The sequence below is a fragment of the Ursus americanus genome, chromosome 34 (genome assembly GCF_024610735.1).
Source record: "Ursus americanus isolate L20-20 chromosome 34, mUrsAme1.1.p, whole genome shotgun sequence".
NCBI lineage: Eukaryota > Metazoa > Chordata > Mammalia > Carnivora > Ursidae > Ursus > Ursus americanus.
The window spans coordinates 3,780,303-3,804,888 of record NC_142160.1 but is presented as its reverse complement, the minus strand read 5'-3'; the positions used below and the strand labels follow the sequence as shown (position 1 = coordinate 3,804,888).

Below are 24,586 nucleotides of genomic sequence, written 5' to 3'. Positions count from 1 at the left end.
TTCTTGCCATTTGAGGAACTCCTACAGTGAGTCAGAGGATGGGAGAGCTGGGCTGAAGTAATCTTGCACAACCCATGGGATAGGTATCTGCAGAGCTTTTGTTGTGTGACCAACTAACTGCAGGAACATTTCACTCACAACCAATTTTACACGTGGCTTCCTGGTTAACTTTCAAATATAAATACGATCAAAACCAGTCTTCTGGTTTCTTGCCACAGAGACTCAGTTTTGCTAGTCAAGGTGTGGTCTGAGCTCCAGCAGTGAGAACCTGACACAGAAGCTTCTAGAAACACAGAATCTCGGGCCCCACCCGGAATTAGAATAGCATTCCAATAAGATCCTTAGGTGATTCACATATCCTTGTTGAAGTTCGAGAAGTGTGATCCACAGGAGTGGTTCCCAAAACTCTGTCTTGGTGAAATTAGCGGGAAATGGCGAGTATAGTGAGTTTTTCATAAAGCTAAATAAATGTATTCAACTTATTGTTTTTTTCGTAGAAAGTTAGGACTGTCCTACATTCTTGGTGGTGGTCCTCATATGAAGTGATGTTGAATTACAGATGATAGTAGTTTGGTTTTCTACTTAGTAAAATAAAAATCCAGCAATTGTATATCAGCTTTCTACTAATTTTTATTTACCCGATAAGAGACATGAAAATGCCTGGGAACGTCTGGAATATGGAGCAAAGGCCCAGGTCCCTCACGCTCATGGAAGGCTCTCTGGAACCATCACCCACTCCGCCTGCCATCACCCTCCAGTCTGTTCTTCTGCCACCACACTGGTCTCCAGCTTGCATAGCTCTGGACTTCACATGGGAAGCTTCTTCTGCCACAAATCCCAGTCTCTGCTGACAAGCTCCGTCAACTTGCTGACAAGCCCTGCTCAACTTCCACCACACCTCTGAGGTTCTGAATGGTGTTGCCACGTGTTTTTTCACACTGCATGAAATACTGTGTGTTTAGGTGTCCATCAATCCATCTGGACTGCATGCTCCTTCGAAGCAGATGCCATGTCTCCATTGCTGTCTCCTCAACTGCTTAAAGACTAACACACACACACACACCCTCAGCAAGTAGTTGCAGGATGTATTGGACATATTTGGAAAGAAGCATCATCCGAGGCTGCTATCCTTAAATGTTCCATTTGCTAGGATAAAGATGGCAACACAAAGTCTCCTGATCCAGGAGAGCAAATATGCTCTTGGTTAGAGAGGAAAAAATTATGGAAGAGCTTCTAAAAGTTAAAATTGAAACACTGAACAAATGCTTAGGGGTAAAGATGAGTGCCATGAGCGTGAAGACATACCCATGCTGAACGCACAGAAATGAAGAGCAGAATGGCCGCTGTCAGGGGCCAGGGGCCCGGGAAGTGGGGAAAGTCTGGTAAAGAGACACACACACTTCCAGCTGTAAGATGGATGAGGTCTGAGGGTCTGATATAAAACACGATGACTACAGTCGATGGCACTGTATCGCAGAATTGAAATTTGCTGAGACAGGAGAACTTAAATGTTCTCACCCCCAAAAAAGTATGGAAGGTGAAGGATGTGATAAGTAATTCGAGGGGGGATTCCTCTCACAATGTGTATGTATTTCACATCATCACATCGCACACTTTATTTACTGTTTTGCCAGTTATACCTCAATAAAACTGGAGGGGGAAAAGAATGAAGGTATACCACATACAAATGTTAGGCGACTGTTAGCGTGCTAAGGCTGTCACAGCAAAGCACCACAGCCGGGGTGGCTTAGACTGTAGATATTCATTTCTCTCGGTTCTAGATGCTGGAGGTTTGAGGTCAAGGTTGGTTTCTCCTGAAGCCTCTCTTCCGGGCTTGTAGATGGCCGCCTTCTCTCTGAGCCCCACATGGTCCTCTCTCTGTGTATGTCTGCATCCGAATCTCCTTTTCACATTGAGGCCCCAGTTCTATTGGATTAGTGCCCACCCTAATGACCTCATTTTAACTCTGTTACCTCTGTAGAGAACTTGCCTCCATTCTGTAGTCCGGGGCTGAGGGGAGATAGGGCTTCAACATATGCATTTGGAGAGGACACAGTTCAGCCCATAATTGACTTCCTTAATTTAGTGTAGTAAGTATTCAGTGGAGTTTTTATAAAGATAGGGTTTATAAAACCTCCTATTTGGTTTATCCACTCCACAGATGCAGCCAATTGTTACGGGTTCCAACGCTTTCCAACAGTAAGTCACGTCAGAAATGCAGGCACCGTTAAATCAGCAATGGTGATCCAAAGCAGTTGACCCCTGTAAGTCGGATTTTACTCCAATGTGACTCAAATAGATAAAGACGTGTCTACAGTGTTTTTCAAGTTATGAAGATATAAAAGAAATATAATACAGAAGTATAGAGAGAAAATGTTAAGGCTTCCACTTCTCCGATCTGATCCTTGTCAGATGACCAGTGTTAAGCAGGTCAGTAGTGTGTATTTTTCCATATTAAAAATGCCTGCATGTGGAAATGGACACAGACATATGCACATATGGGACTCCATATGGAGGTATTTTCATACCCATTTCACTTTTATCAGTAATCCATCATAATATCTCAGTTTCATGATGTAATTTCAGTGGAAGTATATTTTTAACAGCTCAAGTTACATCTCATCAACACGTCTCAGTGGGAGGAGGGGCGTGTAATGCACCTTCCACTTGCTGGCCACAGGAAGTCCTGGTACATTTCTTTCTAGTGCAGGCTTCACTGGTTGGCCACCTGACCGCCATGTCCAGTGCCCTGTTCATGAGAGACAGGCAGGAACAAAAGAGATGTCCACTTCCCTAGACTCCCTTGCACTGAGGGATGGAGATGTGACCCGATTTGTCAGTGAAACGTAAGGGAAGTCGGCTGTGGCTTCTGAGAAAGATCTGTCTCTTCTGATAGAAGGGAAGGTGTCCACAACGCTCTTCTCTGCCTTGAGATAAAGCTGCTTGAGGCCACCAGGCCCATGGGGGAGGGCCAAGAAAACAGCAGGGATGCTCCGACTTCCAGAAGAAGAAGAGCTCCCCAGGAACTGGACCATGTTGAAATTAGGGACTTTTATTCGTCAGCATACACCATTACATGAATGAATTGTCAGTCCATAGACTGGAAGATCTCTACCAGTGTCTATAACCAACAAGACAGTCACAATGAGATTCTACTAAAAACTCCCACCAATCTATAAGAAAAGGGGAACACTTCACCTTAGAGGATATCCAACTGGCTAATAAAAATATGAACAAGTGCCCAGCATTCTTAGTTATCAGAGAAATGCAAATTAAAGCCACACTGAGATCCACCACTCACCCACCACAATGCCTAAAATTAAAGGGCTGAAAATATCAAGTGTTGACAAAGATATGGAGCAAGTGGAACTTTCATACCTTGTTGGTAGGAATGTAAGTTGGTATAAAAAATTCAAAAACTATTTGTCAGCATCTACTAAGGATGGGCATATATGCAAATCTCATAACCCAGCAATTTTGCAGACACATGCCCACACAAAAACCTGTATGAGTGTTGACAGCAACATTATTCACAGCTAAAAACTGGAAATGACCCAAGTATCCAACAACAGTGAAAGAGATCAATTAATCCTGGTATTCTCACACAGGGAAGTATTGTACGACACATGAGCGGTCTGAAGAGGCATGAGCAATCTCAGTAAGTCTTATAAACATAACATTGCAAAAAAAAAGCCAGACTTAAGAGAATATATGCTATGTAATTCCATTTATATAATTTTTTTTTTAAAGGGTAAAACTCCTGTATGGTGTTAGAAGTCAGAAAAGTGGTGGTTTTTTCAGGAAAAGGGAGATATAGCAATGAGGAGAAGGGATGCTGGCAATGATTTGTTTCCTGAATGGGGTGGATTCACTTTGTGAGGACCAATCCAGCTGTACAATTATTATTCTGTATTTTCTGTGCCTGTGTTATACTTCAACCAACACAGTTTTTGCATAAAGAAACTGCACTTAAAAATGGAGGAGGGGAAGTCTGTGTCCCAGGCCAAGTGTTTGAACTTTCTCCATAAGAAATGGGAAGCAAGGGGCGTCTGGGTGGCTCAGTCGGTGAAGTGTCTGCCTTGAGCTCAGGTCGTGATCTCAGGATCCTGGGATCAAGTCCCGTGTCGAGCTCCCTGCTCAGCATGGAGTCTGATTCTCCCTCCACCTCTCTCCCCCAGCTCTTTCTTGCTCTCTCTCTTAAATGAATGAATAAAATATTAAAAAAACAAAAAAGAGATGGGGAGCTGGTCAAGATTTTTAAGCAGGAGAGTGGATTCCCTGGGCAGCGGGGAGGGGAAGAGGTCGGTCGGAAGAGCAGTCAGGGGGAGGAAAGAGAAAAAGAGGACTCTGTCCAGGGCCGCTGCAGCGCGGGTAGGAGCATCAACAGGAGGACGAGTGAGAGCCTGCAGGGTCTCAGTGAGCAGCTGGGATGGGGAATGAAGGGCAGACAAGAGCTGAGAATGGAACCGGGGTTTCTGGTCGAATATGGCAAGACCGACAGGATGCAGTCAGGAAGAAGATGTGTCCCCACTGCTCCAATCACTGCCGCCCCAAAGAGGCATCACAGAGGTGACCCTCGCATGCTCATGTCCCCTGTCATCATTTTCTTCGTGTTCCCCAGGCCTGGTGGGAGGCAGCAAACACAGCCTCTGGTTAGATGACCCTGGCCCAGAACCTAAGTCTCATGGCCAAGCCAGACTTGCTGTGTCTCTGTCCCTGCAGGACATCCACTGTTTTGTTGTCTTTACACCCTTGTGTTTGTAACAACCATCAAAGGAATGCCAATCTAGCAGCAAGGAGATGCGAGCAAATATAAAGCCCACACAATCCAGTGATCCAACAGCAGCACCCACAGTGGGGCAGACTGAGATGACCCTTCATGAAGTGAAAGCAGCCCCCAGATGGCCATCCCTTTGGAGTAAGTGTTCATGCCTCAATATGCAGCCTCAGCCTAACTATAAGGAAATAACCCGAGAAACCTGGAATCCAAATATTCTACACGACAAATGGACTTTTCAAAAAGAGAATGTTTTTAGAAGGAAAAAAAAAAAAAGAGTAGGGGCTGCTCTAGATTAAAACCAGCCTAACCAAGTGCCTAACCAAGTTCAGTGTGTGAATTTTAAGTGGAAAAAAGGCTGTAGAAGACCTACCAGGAAATTCGCAGTATAGGTGATTTTATGGAACACTTATCAGGTGTTTAGTGTGATAATGGTATCACACAGGGCAATTTCCTCATTCTTAAGAAAGACATATGTAAACACGTGGGGGGGAAATGTCATGATGTCTGCAACTTCCTTACAAAAACAAATGTTACAACTGGTCAGTATACCTTTTACCAGTTACAAATATATACCTTTTACCAGTTAACAAGTTGATAAAAGGTATGCAGTGTTGGTTGTACTCTTCTTTCAAATTTCCTATAGATTTAACATTTTTCAAAAGAATTTTAGGAGCAAGAATCTCAAAGTACTGCATAATAAAAAATAAAACGTATTTTTAAAAATAAATTTCAGGGGCGCCTGGGTGGCTCAGTCGGTTAAGTGTCTGCCTTCAGCTCAGGTCGTGATCGTGGGGTCCTGGGATCAAGTCCCATGTTGGGTTCCCTGCTCACTGGGGAGTCTGCTTCTCCCTCCGCCTCTGCTGTTTTCCCTGCTCATGTTCACTCTCATTCGCTCTCTCTCTCTCTCAAATAAATAAAATATTTAAAAAAATAAATAAATAAAAATAAATTTCATTTTGAAACAATAGGGACCATAACGCCCTGCTCCACAAATATGTCACATGATGAAATCTATGGCTTCGTACTACACTCTCAACAGTGAGTGCAGTGAAATGCAGAGAAATGGGATAGAAAGCTGCAAAATCCAAAGAAATAAAGACATGGCAAGCAGCTTTGATAAAGGGCCAGGGAGAGAGTGAGAACAAATCCCAGATGCACAGAGACACAGAGACTCTCCCACGAAGTGAGAACACAGGGGTCAACAGAACACCCCTTGAACAGAACAGCACCCTCTTGGAAAACGGCCACGAAGGACGTTTACAAATTGGGAGCAGGATAGGTCAGAGCTCAAGCTCTAGCCCCGGCCCCCACTAGCTATAGGATGCTGGACATGTTTTTCCTTGTAACTGTCCACATTTCCATTTCTTTATCACACATGACGGTTAAGATACACATTCACGCTGGCTGCAGAGAGAGTTGTGTTCAATACTTAGCGAAGCTACAATGATCACAGGTGTACTTTACAAGTTTTCTTGGGTGCCAAGAAGTCAAAAGAATGATTGCGTTGAATGACCAGTAGCCGTTCTTGTTAAAATCTGAGTGGATACTCGTAAAGCGTTCTACATGGGGTCATATTATTTAAGAAGAGGTGTGCTGAACTGAATGAGAATTTTTACCTTCGTATGTGAATCGCAAAGATGTCTTCTTTGTGGGGGGAACAGGGCACGGATCAATAGAGAACCTCTGCCTCAACTGTGTTTTCTTTAAAACAAAAACTGGTCAACTCTCTACTAGATCTTAGGTGGGAAAGATACTGAGAAGACCTGACAGTACATCAGGCGTGTTACCGCATCCCTTTGCATCCCTATTACCTTGCTCTTCAGGTTTTGGATTTGGGTTTTGTTTTTGGTTTTTTTTTCAGTCGTTTTCTCTTCAATTTCATTATATTTTAGAGGAGGTGGTGTAGCCCAAAACCTTGTAGAATCGTCCGGCTGTGGCTGCTCCCTGGCATGATTACATTCTGTTTTGTGTCCAATGCCATCTTTTCCCCCAAAAAGGAACTTAGGAGGTCGGCGAGGGCACCCGGACAGAGCGTGGCAGTAGCCACAGGTGCGCGGAGAGCCTGCTCCCAGTGCTGGAAGAGACTGGGACAGCCACGGCCACCCTCCTGCTTTCTTCTGCCATGACTTCTGGATATTTGTTCCCGGGCTGGGACGCCAGGGGTGGAGGAAGGAGGACAAGGTCATCTAAGAGGCTGGGAAGGGCTGTTCAGGTGATCAGATCAGGCCAAGTTTAACAGGCAGTAGATGGTTTTTGTTCATGTTTTTCCTAACAGCAGAAAGAAGCTTGGGAGAAACACCTGAGTAGTTATATACAATTTAAAGCAGCTATTCTTGGAAAGAGCTGAGTTGCAGAATGAGCTCGGTGTTGCAATGCGACGTTGTCTTCAACATGCCGTGGGTGGAGGAGCTGCCACTGTCGCCGAGGGGTCAGTTACGTAGAGTGTCGTGCTTAACTTTCTGGGTCAGCTGGACTGGATCACAGGGCGCCCCAGCATCTGGCTAAATATGATTTCTGAGCATGTATGTGAGGGTGTTTCCACATAGGTTAACATTTGAATAAGTGGACTGAATGAAGCAGATTGCCCTCCCCATGGTGGGTGGGCCTCAGCCAATTCACCGAAGGCCTGGGATATGGTCTCCTGTCCTTGGGCTGGGAATTATACCATCAGCTCCCCCGACTCTCAGCGCTGTGGACTTGGACTGGAATGTACACCACAGACTCTGGGTCTCCAGCTTGCATACAGCAGCTGTTAGGACTTCGCAGGCTCCATAATTGCACAAACCAATCCTTATAATAAATCTCTCTCTTTCTCTCAATCTCTCTCTCGTACGTGAGATACGTATATGTCATGCATATATATGCATCTGTATGTGTCTCTAAATACATATATATATCCTACAGGTTCTGTTTCTGTTTGTCTGGAAAACCCTAATACACCGAGATTTAGACTCACAGCGTAGAGTGCAGTTGAAGCCATGTTTGTGGGTGATACCATCCCAAGAAGGAACATCAGGCGCAGAGAAGACAGCAGCTGGGATGGCACCCCAACATCCACACTGGGGAGCAGGAAGGGTCCGTAAATAATACTCAGAAGGAAAAGACAGAGGGGCAGGAGCAGAACCCCAAGCACTACCACAGGAGAAAACTGGGAGGAGACGCATTTTAACCAGGATTTGGACCTTCCCCTTGCTAACTTCAGACATTCAAACTGCCAATTTTCTACACTGACTTGCTTAATTTTCGTAGCTTCTCCATATTTATCTGAAATGTCACTGCCTGGGAGAGTTGCAAATGGAAATGGAATATTGCTTCTTAAAATGTTTCCCTTTGAGGCTTCGTGAGGAGCTGGCACAGTGCCAAAATATCACTGGTCAGTGCACTTGTTGCTGGCCGGGCAAACGCAGCCCGCGATGGGAGGGCCGGTGTGATCGGTGTTAGCAGTGCTGAGAGCAGAGGCCATCAGACCACGGCTCCTCCTTCCTGGAACAATGTGAACTTCATGCTAGCACTTAGGAAGTGTCCTTGTTCAAGGGGGTGAGCCCACCTTGAACGAGGCCTTTCCAGCTGCCTTCTGGGTTACAGATAAATCCAGGAAAAAGGGGCAAGGGAAGCAGTTCCACAAACAGAAAAAATCGGGAGGTGGGACATCCACACTACCACGCACTCACTAGACAGTGTAAGGCCACTGAGGTTATTTGTTACTGAGGTAGAAACATAGCCTTTCCTGACTGCTACAGTTAACAAGTATTAAAGCTAGGTGTCAGGTTGATTTTATTTTTCTACTTTCCTGAAATTTTTTACAATACAAGTTCAAGTAATGATTTTCCTTGAAAATGAGTTTCTACTATTAATGTCTTTTTTGTGATGCTGGAGCCTAACTCCATACGGTCAGAGCAAATATTCTGGTACAGTGGAAAGAGTCAGGACCTGGTACTATTTTTTTTTTTTTAAGATTTTATCCATTCATTTGAGTGGAGGGGGAGAGGCAGAGTCAGAGGGAGAAGGAGACTCCCCGTTGAGCAGGGAGCCCGATGTGGGGCTTGATCCCAGGACCCTGAGATCATGACCTGAGCCCAAGGCAGCCACTTAACCAACTGAGCCACCCATGTGGCCCTGGACCTGGTACTATTTCTGAGTGACAAGAATCACGTTCTTTGGATTTCAGTTTCTTTTCCTGTGAAATGAAGAGTTTAGATAACACAGCCTCTGAGCTGCTTTCCATTTCTAAACGGTAATGATTAAGCAATTTAGGCACCTATCCAATTACGTTTAAATGGATATTAACATATATATGTATTATGTGCAGTTGATTTTAAATCTATTTGCTTTTTCTTGGAACTTAAATGTCTTTCTTGATCATATTAACTTTGTTTCTTGTGTAGATACACTGCCGAGGAACAAATCTTGAAGAAGATGATGATTTTGAGGGTGAAAGCAAATAAATTTTATCTTCCCATCTCAAAGCATTAGCCACATAATAGCACGTATAAGAACTAAGTACATATGAAGCACTTCGGAGAGGCATGGGGCCAAAAGTATATGGTATACGTGTGTTTACAGGGATAAGGCTGTTTACAGCTCTTACTCTTAACAAGAAAGCTGGAGCTATTTTAAGTGTTAAAAATAAGGATTTTAGTGCTATTTTAAACAGAAATAGCAATCAACAAGATCCGACATGGGACTAATACACTTTGATAAGACTCCGTGGTGACCAGAGGTTGGAAGCTGACACCTTGTAATGTCACTCCTCTGGTTTCCACGTGGAGGGAGCTGGCTGGAGTGACACTCTGGGCTGCCTCCACTCTTTCCTTGTCCCAGGGAGGAGAAATGCTCATCTGACTGATCAACATCAAAGTCAGGATAGTGTTTCTGTTATTGCTAAGGTTACTTGCAGTGGGAGGGGATGCATGGAAGCCACTTCTAGGCTGGATGGCACAGCTGTGTTTCTTGACTTGGGTAGTGATTTCAAGTAGATACCTTACAATAAATCATTAGGCCATATATTTGTGTTTTTTTTAGTTTTCTGAATCTTCACTTTATTTTTTTTTTAAGATTTATTTATTTATCTGAGACAGAGTGAGCACAAGCAGGAGGAGCCGCAGACAGAGGGAGAGGGAGAAGCAGACTCCCCGCTGAGCAAGGACCCTGATGCGGAACTCGATCCTGGGATTCTGGGATCATGACCTGAGCCGCGGGTAGATGCCTGACTGACTGAGCCACCCAGGTGCCCCTGAATCTTCACTTTATAGTAAAAAGATTTTGATTGGTCATATGGGGAGAGGGAACTAAGGTCGGTGGTTTAGCCCCTTCCTCTTCTGTTTTTTCTCTCTTTGGGTTGTACCAATCTAGAGAAATGGGCTTTCTCTGCTCCTCCATGCCTGGGGTCTTAGGGGACCAGGTCCCCCAAAGATGGGAAGGGAAACAGTTATGACAGTTCCAGGGCTGTTCAGTTTTGTTAGTGACTGAGGAAGAGGGTCTGGTTCTAGAGCCTGGTACTAGTGAGCTCATTTGGCTGCAGAAGGAAAACCGCATTTGCCAAAAGCCCTAATAGTGATCAGAGTAAGAGAGGAGACCCCTTGATAACACAAACATGGGTGCTTCCCAAAGATGAGAAAATAAAAAAAGGGGAAGATGTAAGTTGGGTGAGTATCAGTATATAGAATGAAAGCCGTCGGCAGCATCCCTAGATAACGTCCAGTAGAGAGAGGCTCATAAGCGTAGCAAGTGTGTGTGTTAAACACAGACAGAGAGGGAATGGAAAGACGAAGCGGTAACTCTAAATATTCATGAGATTTTCCCTTCAACCACCCTTGGTGGCCCTCTGTGCTCTCAGCCTGAGAAATGCAAATATAACCCTGGGCCACTCCGCAGGCTCACTGGCAGTAGTGATGGGACAGGGATGCCTGGCTGCGGGCGCCTCGTCCGATGGGGTCTCCTTCCTCAAAGGTCAACCTGGTCCTCTTAACAACAGGGCTGGGATACTTCGTGTTGCAGAGACAGACAGACAGACAGCTGACATTAACACGGTGTAACCAGGATTCAGGGAGTGAATCCCACCGCCCTGCTTGCACCCTTCCCTGAGTCCATTAATGAACCCTATTTTAACTGACTTCACAATCGAAGGGCTTGGAGCAGCTTAATTTGGCCAATGAGACCTTCTGTGCTGGGACATGTGGGATCACTTGACTGCTGGCATGCCGTTGGTGATGAAGACGGGATAAATCTCAACTAGGTGCACAGGAAGAACTGGGTCCCACTGTAGAAATGCTCTGTGAAGTTAAAGCAGTATTTAGGAGGAAAACTGTCAACCTAGGACACTGTGAAAAACTGACTAGTCTATTATAAAAAAGGCATTAAAGCAGGTTAGGAAATAAATCCAGGTCAAAACTCAAAGGAGGCCTGATCAAATCTATAGAGAAAAATCCCCCAGAAAACCTGAAGCCAAAGGCGATGTCCTCGGGGTCGGTGAGCTATGAGGAGCGTGGGCACAGGTGTGCGGCAGGTGTCCAACCGGAGCAGAGCCTGCCCCTCCGGGAGCTGACCCCAGAGGGTGCTCCGCCACCCCTGCTCCGCACTCCGCCTGGGGGCAGAGAGAGGACCCTATGGCCCATGGTGGAGAAGGTGGTCTGCAAACCCGAAAATACTGCCCGTGGCACCATCACCTGTCACAAAAACGAGGAACTTACACCAGGTGGACTTAAAAGACTTTGACCAAGTCTTGGGAAACACGTGAGTTAACAGTGAGGGAAAGAAGACTCTGCCATCAGTCTTTCTGGCACTGTACGTTTGTCTTTCCAAGACTGTCCTACAAACAGAATCACGCTGTACTTGGCGCCCCGGGCCAGGCTTCTTTCTGTCCACACCATGCCCCCAAGACGGACCCCACGTGCTGTGTGTGTCAGTTGTATGTCCCTTCTCGTTGCTGAGCAGAATCCAGTGGTGTGGCTGTCCCACCGTCTGTCCATCCTCTCACTCACGGGACGACATCTGGGTCGTGTCCAGTTTTTGATGATTACGGGTAGAGCTTGTACAAGTTTCTGTGTGAAAAGGACGTTTTGTTTCTCGAGGGTAAGCTCCCAGGAGCAGGACTGCCGCACCATCTAGTAAGTGTCTGTTGAACTCTAGGAGACATTGCTGAGCCCTCCCTGGGCGTGTGCCCAGCCTGCCCTCCCCCAGCCACGTGCGGGGTTCCACGTGCTCCGGATCCTTGCCGGCATTTGGTGTCATTGGGGCTTTTCACTTTAATCATCCTAACAGGTGTGCTGTGGTTCCTTCTTCTTTCTTCTTTCTTACTTGGGAAACTTTGGGGATTCACTGATATCAAAACAAACAAAAACCCAAAACTCTATCACTTATTACACACCTGGAAGAAAAAGTTATGGAAAGTGGCTGAGGGGAAAAACTCTGATCCGCTGAACGGCAACAGAACTTTCAGACGCCATCAGAAGAAGGGGTTTAGGACCAGATGTTATGGGGAAATATAAAAATAATGGCTCTCTGTCTTTGGCAAGAAGACCGCACAGAGCCAACGGCGCACGCAGCTGTTGGAGATACATACGGTCACCTCCAGCAACCCCTCTGTGAGGTTGGGAGAAGACCCAGGAGCCTAGACAAGGACCTCACGATAGCAGATCATCCCGTGAGCGAGCTACGCAAGCCCTCACTCTCTCCTACCGTCCATCCCTTCAGCTAGAAGCCGCTGTTTTAGATAACCACGCTTTCGTATCTCTGTTTCATGCTGGCAAGTAGGTTTTGGGGCTAAAAATCTGTCCCAGTCTGAATCTACATAGACACCAATTTCACATACTCTCTCTCTCACACACACACACCCGTTTGTGCTCGGACAGTATGTTGGCTGTTACAACAAATTGAGATACTCACTGGAAAACAGTGAGAAACACTGACAACCCCCAGTGCAGTGAGCCACACGTTCCCCTGGCCAGACTTGGGGGGACCCGGACTCTCGAATGCTCTGCAATGAAGAGGGACAGCGCAGCGTGGCCTGAACCTGGACGTGCGGCAGGCCATTCCTACGTGAGGCTACCACCTCCCTGCGAGGGGACTTGCTGGCATTGACAAACCTGAGGGGAAGCCCCCAGGCCTCGGTCCCTCCCTGGCCTGGTGCCATGCTGCTACCCGGGTTGCCTGGAAGGCCTCCATCTATCACCCACTGCTGCAAGACCGCAGCCGACCAGAGGTTGGGGAAATGACCAAGTCAGCTCGATTACAAGCTACAGCTGAAGGCATCATCGCAACAATGCATAATCGTATTTGGCACTGAGTCCTAAACAATACCAAGCGGTCTAATGTTTGGTCTGCAAATTGACAGCCTATACACTGAGATGTTGTTGGCAATAGGGTAGAGCAATACAACTAAAAGTCACAAGTCGAAGGGATGGGTGGAATGTGGCCCAACACACCGTAAAGGAAATATCCAGAGCCATAACACGGGAGGCAATGGAGAAGTAGCTCAGAAAGGAAATAAATACACTGCTTGGACAAGACACATTATCTCACAGAAGACAGCAAATTGTTGCTCCTGAAACCTTAGAACACCAAGGAAAACATTCTTTGATAATAAGGGCTGAACAAAGACACAGTCCCTGACCAAAAAAGCCATTTTAACAGACATCGGAGCGAGTAAGCCTTCCATCCATCAAGGGAGAAAAGGAATCATGAGATAAAGCGAGCCGGAGATGCGGGACGGGTTACAGGCAGATTCCACACGGAGCGAAGGAACCCCATCTCACTATCAAGGGTACAAACTCACGGTTTGCAGTGGCCGTCCCTCCTGCCGCTGTCCAGACGCCTCTCCCCAGTGACAGCACTGACGAGCTCGTGTGCGTGCGGAGGCTTCCACTTCTCCTCTCCAGGTGGGAAGCATGCCTTTGGCCTACAGAGAGTTAAGAAGCTCCAATAAAAATAGGTGGGAATGTAAACCAGTGCAAACACTGCAAAACAGTATGGAGGTTCCTTAAAAAAATTAAAAATAGAATTACCATATGATCCAGTAATTCTACTACTGGGCATTTACTCAAAGTAAATGAAAACATTAATTCAAGATACATGCATCCTTATTCTTGTTGCAACCTCATTTATGATAGTCAGGATACGGAAGTGACCAAATGTCCACCGGTAGATGGATGGACAAAGAAGAGGTGGGATGTGTGTCCACACACACACACACACACACACACACACACACACACACCAGAGTATTACTCGGCCATAGAAAACAATGAGATCTTCACATTTGTGACAACACGGATGGACCTAGAGGGTGTTATACTAAGTGAAATAAGTCAGACAGAGAAAGACAAATACCACATGCTTTCACTTGAATGTGGAATCTAAAAATGAAAATAAACAAAGCAGAAAGAGACCCATAAATACAGAGAACAAACTGGTGTTTGCTAGAGGGGGAGGAGGTAGGGGTAAAGGGCAAAATAAAGGGGATTAAGAACAAACTTCCAGTTATAAAATAAATAAGTCGAGGAGATGAAAAGTACAGTATAGGGAATACACTCAATAATATTGTAATAACCTTGTATGGCGACAGATGGGGACTGAACTTACCTCGGTGAGCACTGAGTAATGAATGGAATTGTCCAACCTCTACGTTGTACACTTGAAGCTAACATAACATGTATGTCAACTATACGTCAATTGTAAATAAAAATTTTTAAAAAGCTTAGAAAGTAAATTTAAAAATAGGTCAGTGCTCAAAAACGAAAAACAGGGTACACAACAAAATAAACGTCTGAGTTTTTTTTTTTTAAGATTTTATTTATTTATTTGAGAGAGAGAGGAGATTATGAGCAGGGGGGAAGGGTAGAGGGAGAAGCAGGCTCTCTGCTGAGCAGGGAGCCCGATGTGGGGCTCGATCCCAGGACCGCGGGATCATGACCTGAGCCGAAGGCAGACGCTTCACCGACTGAGCCACCCAGGCGCCCAGCTTCTGAGGTTCTAAGGGTGCTGGTGTTTCAACCCCTCTCTCACCGAAGTGGCCAAGAGGAGTGACGATAACTAAACCTCTGCATACCTGGACTGACCAAAATGCAGAAAAAATACTCTAGACAGCCAATACTATTAGACATAAGTTAAACAAGCTCTAAAATTTAGTTGGTAAGTACAAAGGTGTATATAAATTGTATTAAAAACGGCAGGAGGAATATTGCTGTCTTACACGAATCCTTGGCCAATTTTATCAGTTTGGCGATTCTGAGTTAAAAAGTAGCTGTATATCTTCTCTCTAACCCCATTATTTTAAATCTTCTGAATTTCCTCTATTGGTTTTATGGGTTAGATAAATTATTCTTTACACAAAATATTTTAGGGCATGAAAATATAAACATGTTTATTTAAAGAATAACAGCCATTTTATAAAAGAACTGCTTTTTGTAAACTCCAAAAACTAGTGCAAATCACTTTAACTTGATTATTTCACTTCTGCCATCTGCATGTGATTTTTAAATGTCATCCCTTTGTTTTTAAAATTGATGACTTTATTATACTTCAGATGTAATTTTTGAGATCTTTTGATTTTAACACCTGGGACTAACATTAACTTAAGTTAGTGAATAATATTGTCACCTAAAATCTTTGGGGATTAAAGTGCATAAATACAGATTATAGAAATGACCCGTCACTCTATTAATACACACTTGCTTTTTGTGACGTTCCAATTAAGACAGTAAACGTATGTGGGATATATATTACCTGTTACGCTACCTTCAGATGGTTAACTTGTTTTAAAAGGCTGAAATTAAGGTTTAAGTTTTTATCCAACTACCACAGGCACGTGTGTGTATTTAAACAAATAAACATGCTTGTGAAAATGTGTTTAACTGAAAAGGCTTATGAATGATAAAGAAGAGAACGAATAGTTCAGATAAATGTTATTTTGATCTTTGAATATACAGTGTTCTCTAAAAAAACCCAGGAAATAACAAAAAAGTTCTTTGCCTCCTGTGGAGGCCAGAACAGCACAGTTAAGCAGTTAACTCTTATCTCCTGAAGACTAGAACTTCCGGAGCCTAGTCCCTGTTTGTAGCTTCGCACTGATTTCTGGAATCCTTTTATTTAATTAATTAATTAATTTATTTATTTATTTATTTTTAAATATTTTATTTATTTGTCAGAGAGAGAGAGAGAGAATGAGCAGGGGTGGGGGAGGAGCAGAGAGAGAAACAGATTCCTCACTGAGCAGGGAGCCCGATGCAGGACTCGATCCCAGGACCCTGAGATCATGACCTGAACTAAAGGCAGATGTTTAACCAACTGAGCTACCCAGGCGCCCCTTATTTATTTATTTATTTATTTATTTATTTATTTATTTATTTGAGAGAGAAAGAATGCGCATGAACCTAGCAGAGGGGCAGAGGCAGAGGGAGAAGCAGACTCCCTCAACCAGAGGCTTGATCCCAGGACCCTGGGATCATGACCTGAGCCGAAGGCAGATGCTTAATCGATGGAGCCACGCAGGCACCCTTTTTGAATAATTTTAAACAAAGGTTCCTCATTTCTAAAAAGCTAAATCTACTTACCAGTATGCTTAATTTAAACCTTACTTTTCTGGCTTTAATAATTTCTTTTCTTTAGAAAACTAGGACATATGCTCATATCTTGTGCTTAAATGTTTGATGACACTCTTTTGATATTTCCCTTCCCTGATCTAGGTCCACAATGAAAACAAAACTGACAGATCAAAAAAGAGAAAATGATTAATTACATCGTGTTAAAATGTCATCAATATGAGTGTTTCAGTAACTGTTTGCTTTTCAGGTTGAGCAGAACATACATGGGCTCGTGCATAATAATTAAGGCAAAACTGTTCAAGAACTGATGTTTATTCTCAGACGTAAAACCCTTATAATTTTCTGGCAACTATATTACATACTTAACAAAAGAAACCAAAGGTTCTGGGCACTTGTCAATATCCTTACTGAGCATAAGCTCCTCCCCTCTGGATCATCATTGACTAAATATACCCAGATAGGGGATTCCACTCTCCTCCCTTCTGATTAAATACCATGGACGATTCAGAGCTATTCAGTCTTATCACTTACAGGTGGTTTCATAAACTACACATCAGAAACAGGGTTTTCTAGAAGTGGGAAGAAAAGAACCTCAATACAAAATGGTACCAGATACCAAACAGACTTCCCAAGAGACAAAATTAGGATTTCCAGTACTCTATTTATGAAGAGATGACTCTGTAGACATGTGTATTATTATTATTATTATTATTATTATTATTTGTTAAGCTTCCTGGGTAATTCTATTGTTCAGCTAGGGACTGAGAACCACTGGCATAAGGTGTGAATTGCCCATCAGTCTTGCAACCTCACCCAATATTTGAGAGTGGAAAACCATTCTTAATATTGATGATATATAAGTGGTGTTCTAAACTGCTGGAGCTCCCAAATGTGGGGTCCATCTGCACCTGGGCACAAGAGCCCTGTGTTCTGTTTGCACACATACTGTCAAAATGATTAGTTGTTGCATTTTCTAGCAACAGAGCTCTAGCAGAACTTTCTGGGCAACTCAGTCTTATGAAAGTTCACATTATTAAATCAACACTACATTGCTTGCAGAAAAATATACTGATCATAGAATCTAACTTTGTGAGATACAACAATCTGTGATATTTAAAGCAAAAAGTTAAAATAATCTTTTAACTAAAAAACAGCTTAAAATGTGTAGATATCTTACCATCTAAAAATATCTTTAAATATCGTCATTCAATTCATGGACCCCATTGAAGAATGAAGTGTTTAAAATGTTACAATTAAAGAAATGACGATTTAATTATTTACTGTGAGAATTAGTACCATAGAACCAGACTGATACTGCCTACTTTACAATTCTAGTTTAAAAGCCACATGTTGGGTCTTGAGATACATCTAAAATTAAGAAGTAATTTTGGGGGTTTTTAGTCCTAATTTTGACTTCATGGAAAGCCACAGGTCTTATTTTCATTTGTTCAACAAGAAGAACAAATATTTTCTTTTTTTTTTCAAGATTTATTTATTTGAGAGAGAGAGAGAGACAGAGAGAGCACCAGTTGAGGGGGGGAAAGGTAGAGGGATAAGCCAACTCCCTGCTGAGTGGGGAGCCCAATGCGACGCGGGGCTTGATCTTGGGGACTCGGTCCCGGACCCTGAGATCATGACTTGAGCTGAAGTCAGACGCTTAACCAACTGAGCCACCCGGGCACCCTAAGAAAAAACATTTTCAAGCATCTAATTTATCTCAGGCATTGGAGAGGTCCCTGGGATGCTACGGCTAGTATGATGTACAAGGGGCTGTTCTCCAGGATCTTATAATCTAGTAGGAATTAGGCGTTGATCCTGAGAATATACATAAGAGCCACAGACATTCTTCAACATAATTTAGAAATCAGTCCTGGCCTTGAGAAAGAAGAGTGTTCAACCCCAAACAGCAAAACTTGACATGTGGCTCTGGATCACATTTTCCTTAATTAACCTATGCACCAGCAGCATTACAGGGATGTGCCTGTGAAAAATACACGTTCTCACTCTCGTATTTAATGGGAAATAGAGTTGGCTTTCTCTTTGGGGCTGAAAATGACTTTTGACTCGAAAGGCCAGAAGATTCCAGGGCATTTGTGGGGTTATGACAGACTGTCCCGAAGTGGACATCAATCACAAAAGCTTCCAGACTGCATTGTCTCTCCCTTGGGCTCTGCATCTCAACACCTCGCATATTGAAGGAGACATCTCAGTTGTTCAAAAAATGATGTTTCATAAGTATGGCATTCTTGGGCTTCCTCCTCTTTCTCTTTGATAATGTGACTATTATCTCCAGCAAAACTTTCACATTGTCTCTCTTTCTTCCTGAATTACTACCACTACCTGTTTTGAGAAAAAAGGCAGAGACCACACTGTGACATGTACTCTGTGCCAACCTCCTGACTGGTAGCCGCTCGCGAATGTAACACATGGCAAACGTGTGGGGAAACACAGAGGGTCTGCGCCATTGCTGATTAACGAGGATTAAAAGTCAAGAGTTCTTCCTTCCACGGCTCCCAAGCCCCAATTTTCTAATTTGGCGATGTGTAACTATCAAGTGACTTTAGATGAGATGACATACATAGTTTTGCTATTGGATACATCTATAGGAATGCTGCTGATTAAAACAAGGTCTGTCTCATTTCCTGAATTATTTATAAATTCAGTTGCTTAATATAAACTAAGTATCCAAGGCAACACACTGCTCTTGATCTGGGGGTTTGACAAAGGAACTTTCATTGACTGCTTGGGGTTGCAGATAAATGTAACACACTGGCTTTTTGGACCAGAGTCCAAAGTGGGAATATTCCCATCCCCTAGTACGGGTTGGCAAACTTTAAATAATTAATTAATGATTTGAAAATATTTTGTGGTCTGCATAAAAGAAGCTTCATTTTGAGAATGAAAATGCTTCTGGGAGAATATAAATACGTTTCTGAATCTCTGAGCCAATAGTCTCCGATTTTTTAAAAAAAATCATAGAATAGGGTAAAAAATGGTAAGCATATAATTTCATGTGTGTGCATATAAGCATGCACGAGTAACAGCTATACGAAGGGGTAAAATGTAAGCAGAAGTCCTAGATTTTTTGTCCTACCCTAGTGTATATTGTCTTGGAGATCATTGCTCAATGCTAAAATAGCTGTCTCTTAAAAATAATAGTAATAACAGCGAACATTTATAGGATGTTTATAATATGTGGTACAGTATAAGTGCTTTACATATATTATCTCACTTAATTCTCAAACAACTCTAGAGAGCAAATAATGCTATTTTTTTCCATCTTATAGATGAAAGTCCATTGCTCAAGCTCATGCTGCTAATAAGAGGCATCACTTTCACTAAAATTTATGTAGTTTGAATCCCAAGGCCATGCTCTTGCCATGCTGTTATCTGAAAAAGTGACCTTAGGTTCTGCAATGTATTTTTAACTTCTCTTCCTTTATATTTTTAAATTTTTCAAATAATACATGAATATGGTATAAAAAATGTAAATGGTTAAAAAATGCACAGCAGGAATGGGAAAAGTCTTCCTTCCCTTCTGACTCTATTTTCTAAGTAACTTGCTAAAAGATCCTGGGTATTGTGACATCAAACCCAGTAAACATTTTATTCCTCAAAAAGTACAACTGAGTTATTTTTGCTTTTGTTTGGAGTTCTGTTCTGGTAATGGCAGAGTAACTCTTAGGGACAAAATTTTAAAAACAACTAGCTGAAGGCACTGCAGAGGGAAAAGCAGGAAGAAACTGGAGGGGAGTTGACACTTGGAAGAAAAGTACAGTACTGGTGAGTCTCCCGCTTTTACAGCTTTTTGCCTGGGGACAAGCCTCAGTTTGTGCCATTCCTGTGGCAAAAACTCCAAAACCTGCAGATATAATGGTAGAGATATCAGAGGAGAAACTTTGGGGCAACCACAAAAGCTGGAAAATAAAGCGAGAAATCTCAGAAAGGATGGAGCTACAGAGCAGATGCCCCAAATTATGTGTGTAAATGCAGCCCAAATCTCTGACTGGTTCCTGAACAATGCATGACCACAGCAGATTCCAAGCAACACAGCTAACTAAGGCTAAAAGAACTAGCAAGAGATCTCTGCTACCGCCCACTGTAAGAGAGGCAGAGTTTGTGTTCAGATAAGTTAGCCACCTGCTAAAACAAAATAATCAGTACTATTAGATGAACAATAGAATCCAGAGTCTATAATCTATCACACAATGTCCAAAATAAAACTCAAAATTATTAGACAACATGAATAAACAGAAAAATACAACGCATATTAAAAGCAGTATCTCTCAAACTTTTTGAACTGAGGACCCCTTTACACTCAAAAATTACTAAGGATCCTACCAGGATTTTGTTATGCATCTTATATCTATCGATATTTACCTTATTAGAAATTAAAACTGACCAAATCTAAAAATATTTGCTAATTAAAAAAATAAACCTCATACATCAATAACCCGTTTATGAAAAATAACTATATTTTCCAAAACAGAAACAATTAATGAGAAGAGTGGCATTGTTTACATTTTTTCAAATCTCTTTGATGTCTGCTTTAATGGAAGGTGAGCAAGATTCTCATATTTGCTTCTGCATTCAATCTATTGCAATATTTTGGTTTTGTTTACGTTGTGAAGATAATGTGTTCTCCCATAGATCAAAAGATAGGAATATTTTAATAGCCATTCCAGATAATTGTGGATATTCTTCTTTCATTCTATACTAAAATTTGACAAGTGCTAGTTCCTTAAAGGTCTGTTGCAATGTGGAATTTGAAACTATATGATAGTTTGTTGTGTTTCACATCCTATTATATTAGAATCCATTATTTTATATTGTGCTTTGAGTGGATCTTTTATTCATGCACAATGTGCAACATGAGCTTTGGTCATTTATAAAATACTGACTCACTGAGTTATGTAGATCTTTTAAATGTTGGCGCACTTCACTGTTCAATATTTTAAAAAAACCAGTCACTAATATCATAACTGAACTCATCAGGTAAATCTTTAAATATCAAGAAACTCTTATGCTCATGATAGTGGATAGAAGTTTTTCAAAATTTCAATTTTCACTAGAAACTTCAAATTTCATTGTGGGCCCAAAATAGTCCTTTCTTTGAAGTTACACATTCACATGATTCTTTTTTTTCTTTTTTTAGAAAATATCTATCAAATATTAAATTCTGAGAAACCAGTGTGACTACCTATTGTTCTTTCAATTAGAAATGGTGTTTCATGAAAGAATCAGCTAGTTCTGCTGAATCAACCTCATAAGTGCTTTTTCTATCTGCTTCATTATGCAGCAAAAGTGACTTATGCATGAATCACATCTTGTTGCATGGAATATTAAAAAGATGTGCACTCAGAGGTTGAGATTTAAAGAAACTAATAGCTTATCTGGCTTTATCAAAGAAATTCTTAACTAATTAGCCAGTAGTACAGAGTACAGTACAGCTACTGCCTTGATTCATGCCCACATGCCAGCAGTTTAATTGACAACTGCTTTTATACCATCACTGCAAATGTCAACATACTGAAACAGGCAAATAACATCTTAGTATTATCACGAAAATAGTTTTGACCTTGCAGTTCCCCAGAAAGCATATTGGAGAACCTCAGGAGTCTGCAAACCATACTTTCAGAGCTTCTGCACAAGAGAAAATGTAAACAATGGAGACAGACCTCAAGATGACCCAGATGTTCGAATTAGCAGACAAACAGCTATTATAAATATGCTTAAAATTTTAAATGGAAATGTGCTCCAAATAAATGAACAAATAAGAAATCTCAGCAATCTCCAGCTCTGAAGTTTAAAAAAAATTCACCAGACGGGCTTAACAGCAGAATGGAGAGAAGGTGTGCAGCCCACACTTAAATAGCGGTTATGCTTTTCCTCCTTGAGGGCAATGTCTACATAAGTTATTTGGAATTCTGCTCCTTGGGATATTTGTCTCTTCTCTCCTATTTATTTATTCAATCATTTATTTTATATCAGTGGGATTTGTGGATACTTATTTTCTGCTTTGGGTTATAATCTTAGACTACTTTATTTATTTTTGTTCAACTCGTTCCAGATCTGGCCATTAGGGAGGTCTTTCACTTGGTTTCTGAGCCTCTTTGACACACTCCCATGATTGTGGGTTTCTATATTTTGTTTTGTTTTTTAGCACTTTCTTACTTTCTGACTCTACAACATCCTTCTGGCTCATCCTGTATATTTTCTATAATGCCCCAGTCCTAAAATCAGCTATTTCTCCAAGGAGCACTTTTACTGAAGAATGGTATTAGAAACCAAGATCTGGGCAATCAGTGTGCTCGTTGCTACTGGGCTACCATTGCTTCTGGGTCATTGCAGCTGAGAGCAAGGACATATATGTCTCCATACTAGCCAATGTATATGCACATATCTAAATATTTCTATATGTAATCATCTGTATCCATACTAAACTAAACGTGAGTTTATATGGATGTCTCCAGTGCTATTCCCTTATCACACAGGTAATCCTAGCACCTTCCCTGGCTGGTGTATCTGTATTCTCCCACTCCAACAGGGAGAAACTGGCCTCCACATCTGCCAGACATTCACTTAATTGTTCACTGACTTAAAAAAAATTCTAAATGTTTGGATCCATTACTGGTGTTATTCCTATTGATGCTCCCCTTGTCCCAGATTTGGCCAGAGAGATCTCTTTCAGTCCATGTCTTTCTCACCTCTGCCAGTGTTTGAGCACCTCACTGTGTTCTGGCACAAGATATTCTGGACTTGCCTTGTGTTTTCTCTGTCTCAGATATAGAATTGACCCTACCCTCTAGAAGCCCTAATCCACCTCCTCTTTTTACTGAAATATAATTCCACACACCATACAATTCATCCATTTAAAATACAATTCAATGGCTTTTATCCATTTAAAATGTACAATTCAATGGCTTTTAGTATATTCTCAGAGGTGTGCAAACATCAGTAGTCAATTTTAGGACGTCTCCATCACCCCAAATGAAGCTACATATTCTCTACCTATCATCCCCAATGGTGCCCGTCCCTCCCACCCCTCCCATCCCCCTAGACAATGGGGGCATGTATCTTCAGAGCCTAGTGTACGTGTGCATGTATGTGTGTGTGCATGAGTGCATAAACAATTGGCAACTATGGGGTTGGCAGGAGGAAGAGGCAGTATCTGGGAAATCATGACCACAGAGGATCTAATGCAGAAGGCGAAATTTCCAAATGAGAGGATAACAAAGGAGACTGGTCAAGCTCCCCACAGCTGGGAGTGGGGGTGTCAATGGTAGAGCAGAGCCCTGATGATCACCTGAGAAAAGTAGACAATACAAGGCAATAATTAGTAACTCAGATTCTAGAGTCGAGTGTTTGAGTCTTTGCTCTGCAACATATAGCTATGTAACTCTCAGCAATTTAAAGCCTCGGTTTCCCTATTTGTGCAACACCTATCTTTTGCCTTGTAGGGAGGGAGCTCATAGGCACATGTGGTCATGGTTGGTACTTATAAATGGAACCTACAGAATCTCGGCAGGGGGTGGAGTACTGTGTCCAGTCAAGAGGCCTCTTCAGAGGGGATCCTCTGCCATACATTCTCTGTGGGGACAATGTCCTTGGGTGAGGCTTACTGGAACCCTCCAAGACTCTGGACATGGGGTTTTCTGGGTTTGCCATTCAATCCCTCCCATGCTGAAGTGAGTATTCAGGTTAGGTGGGAAGGGAGAGCTTTTGGAGAGAAAATCCACTCTGGAGACTTAGAGAACACTTGAAAAAGAAGACTATTTAAAAGCATTAAAAAGGGACCCAAAGAAATTCAGAGGGGTTGTTGTTTTGATTTTTATTTTGGGACTAAGGTATGAGTTAAACTTTGCACCCCTCTTGGAATGTACTGTGACCATTTTTGTCCCTTAAAGCAATAGATACTCAAAATGCCGATGTAATACTTAAAGGGCTTTGTATTAAAATTACACAAATATCTCACATTGAAGACAATTATATATATATTTTTTCTATCACTTTCTTATCATTATCTATGAGACACATCATTTCGAAACAGTTTCTCGGGGCGCCTGGGTGGCTCAGCTGTTAAGCGTCTGCTTTCGGCTCAGGTCATGATCCCAGAGTCCTGGGATCGAGCCCCGCATCGGGCTCCTTGCTCGACGGGAAGCCTGCTTCTCCCTCTGACACTCCCCCTGCTCATGTTCCCTCTCTCGCTGTCTCTCTCTGTCAAATAAATAAATAAAATCTTAAAAAAAAAAGGAGTTTCTCATAG

At 42.4% G+C, this 24,586-nt stretch overlaps 1 protein-coding gene across 4 annotated transcripts in view; it reads right to left on the bottom strand.

Moving 5' to 3' along the window:
* LOC148107160 (uncharacterized) overlaps positions 1-24,586 on the bottom strand; it is a 44,452-nt gene that overhangs the window by 15,326 nt on the left and 4,540 nt on the right. For all 4 annotated transcript variants that reach the window (XR_015722936.1, XM_087858834.1, XM_087858833.1 and 1 more), the window contains exon 3: positions 13,554-13,676. Coding sequence is in view for 3 of the 4 variants with exons in the window: in XM_087858834.1 (XP_087714960.1) it covers positions 13,554-13,676 (123 nt within the window). In the remaining variant the exon portion in view is untranslated. The remainder of the gene's footprint in view (positions 1-13,553; positions 13,677-24,586) is intronic.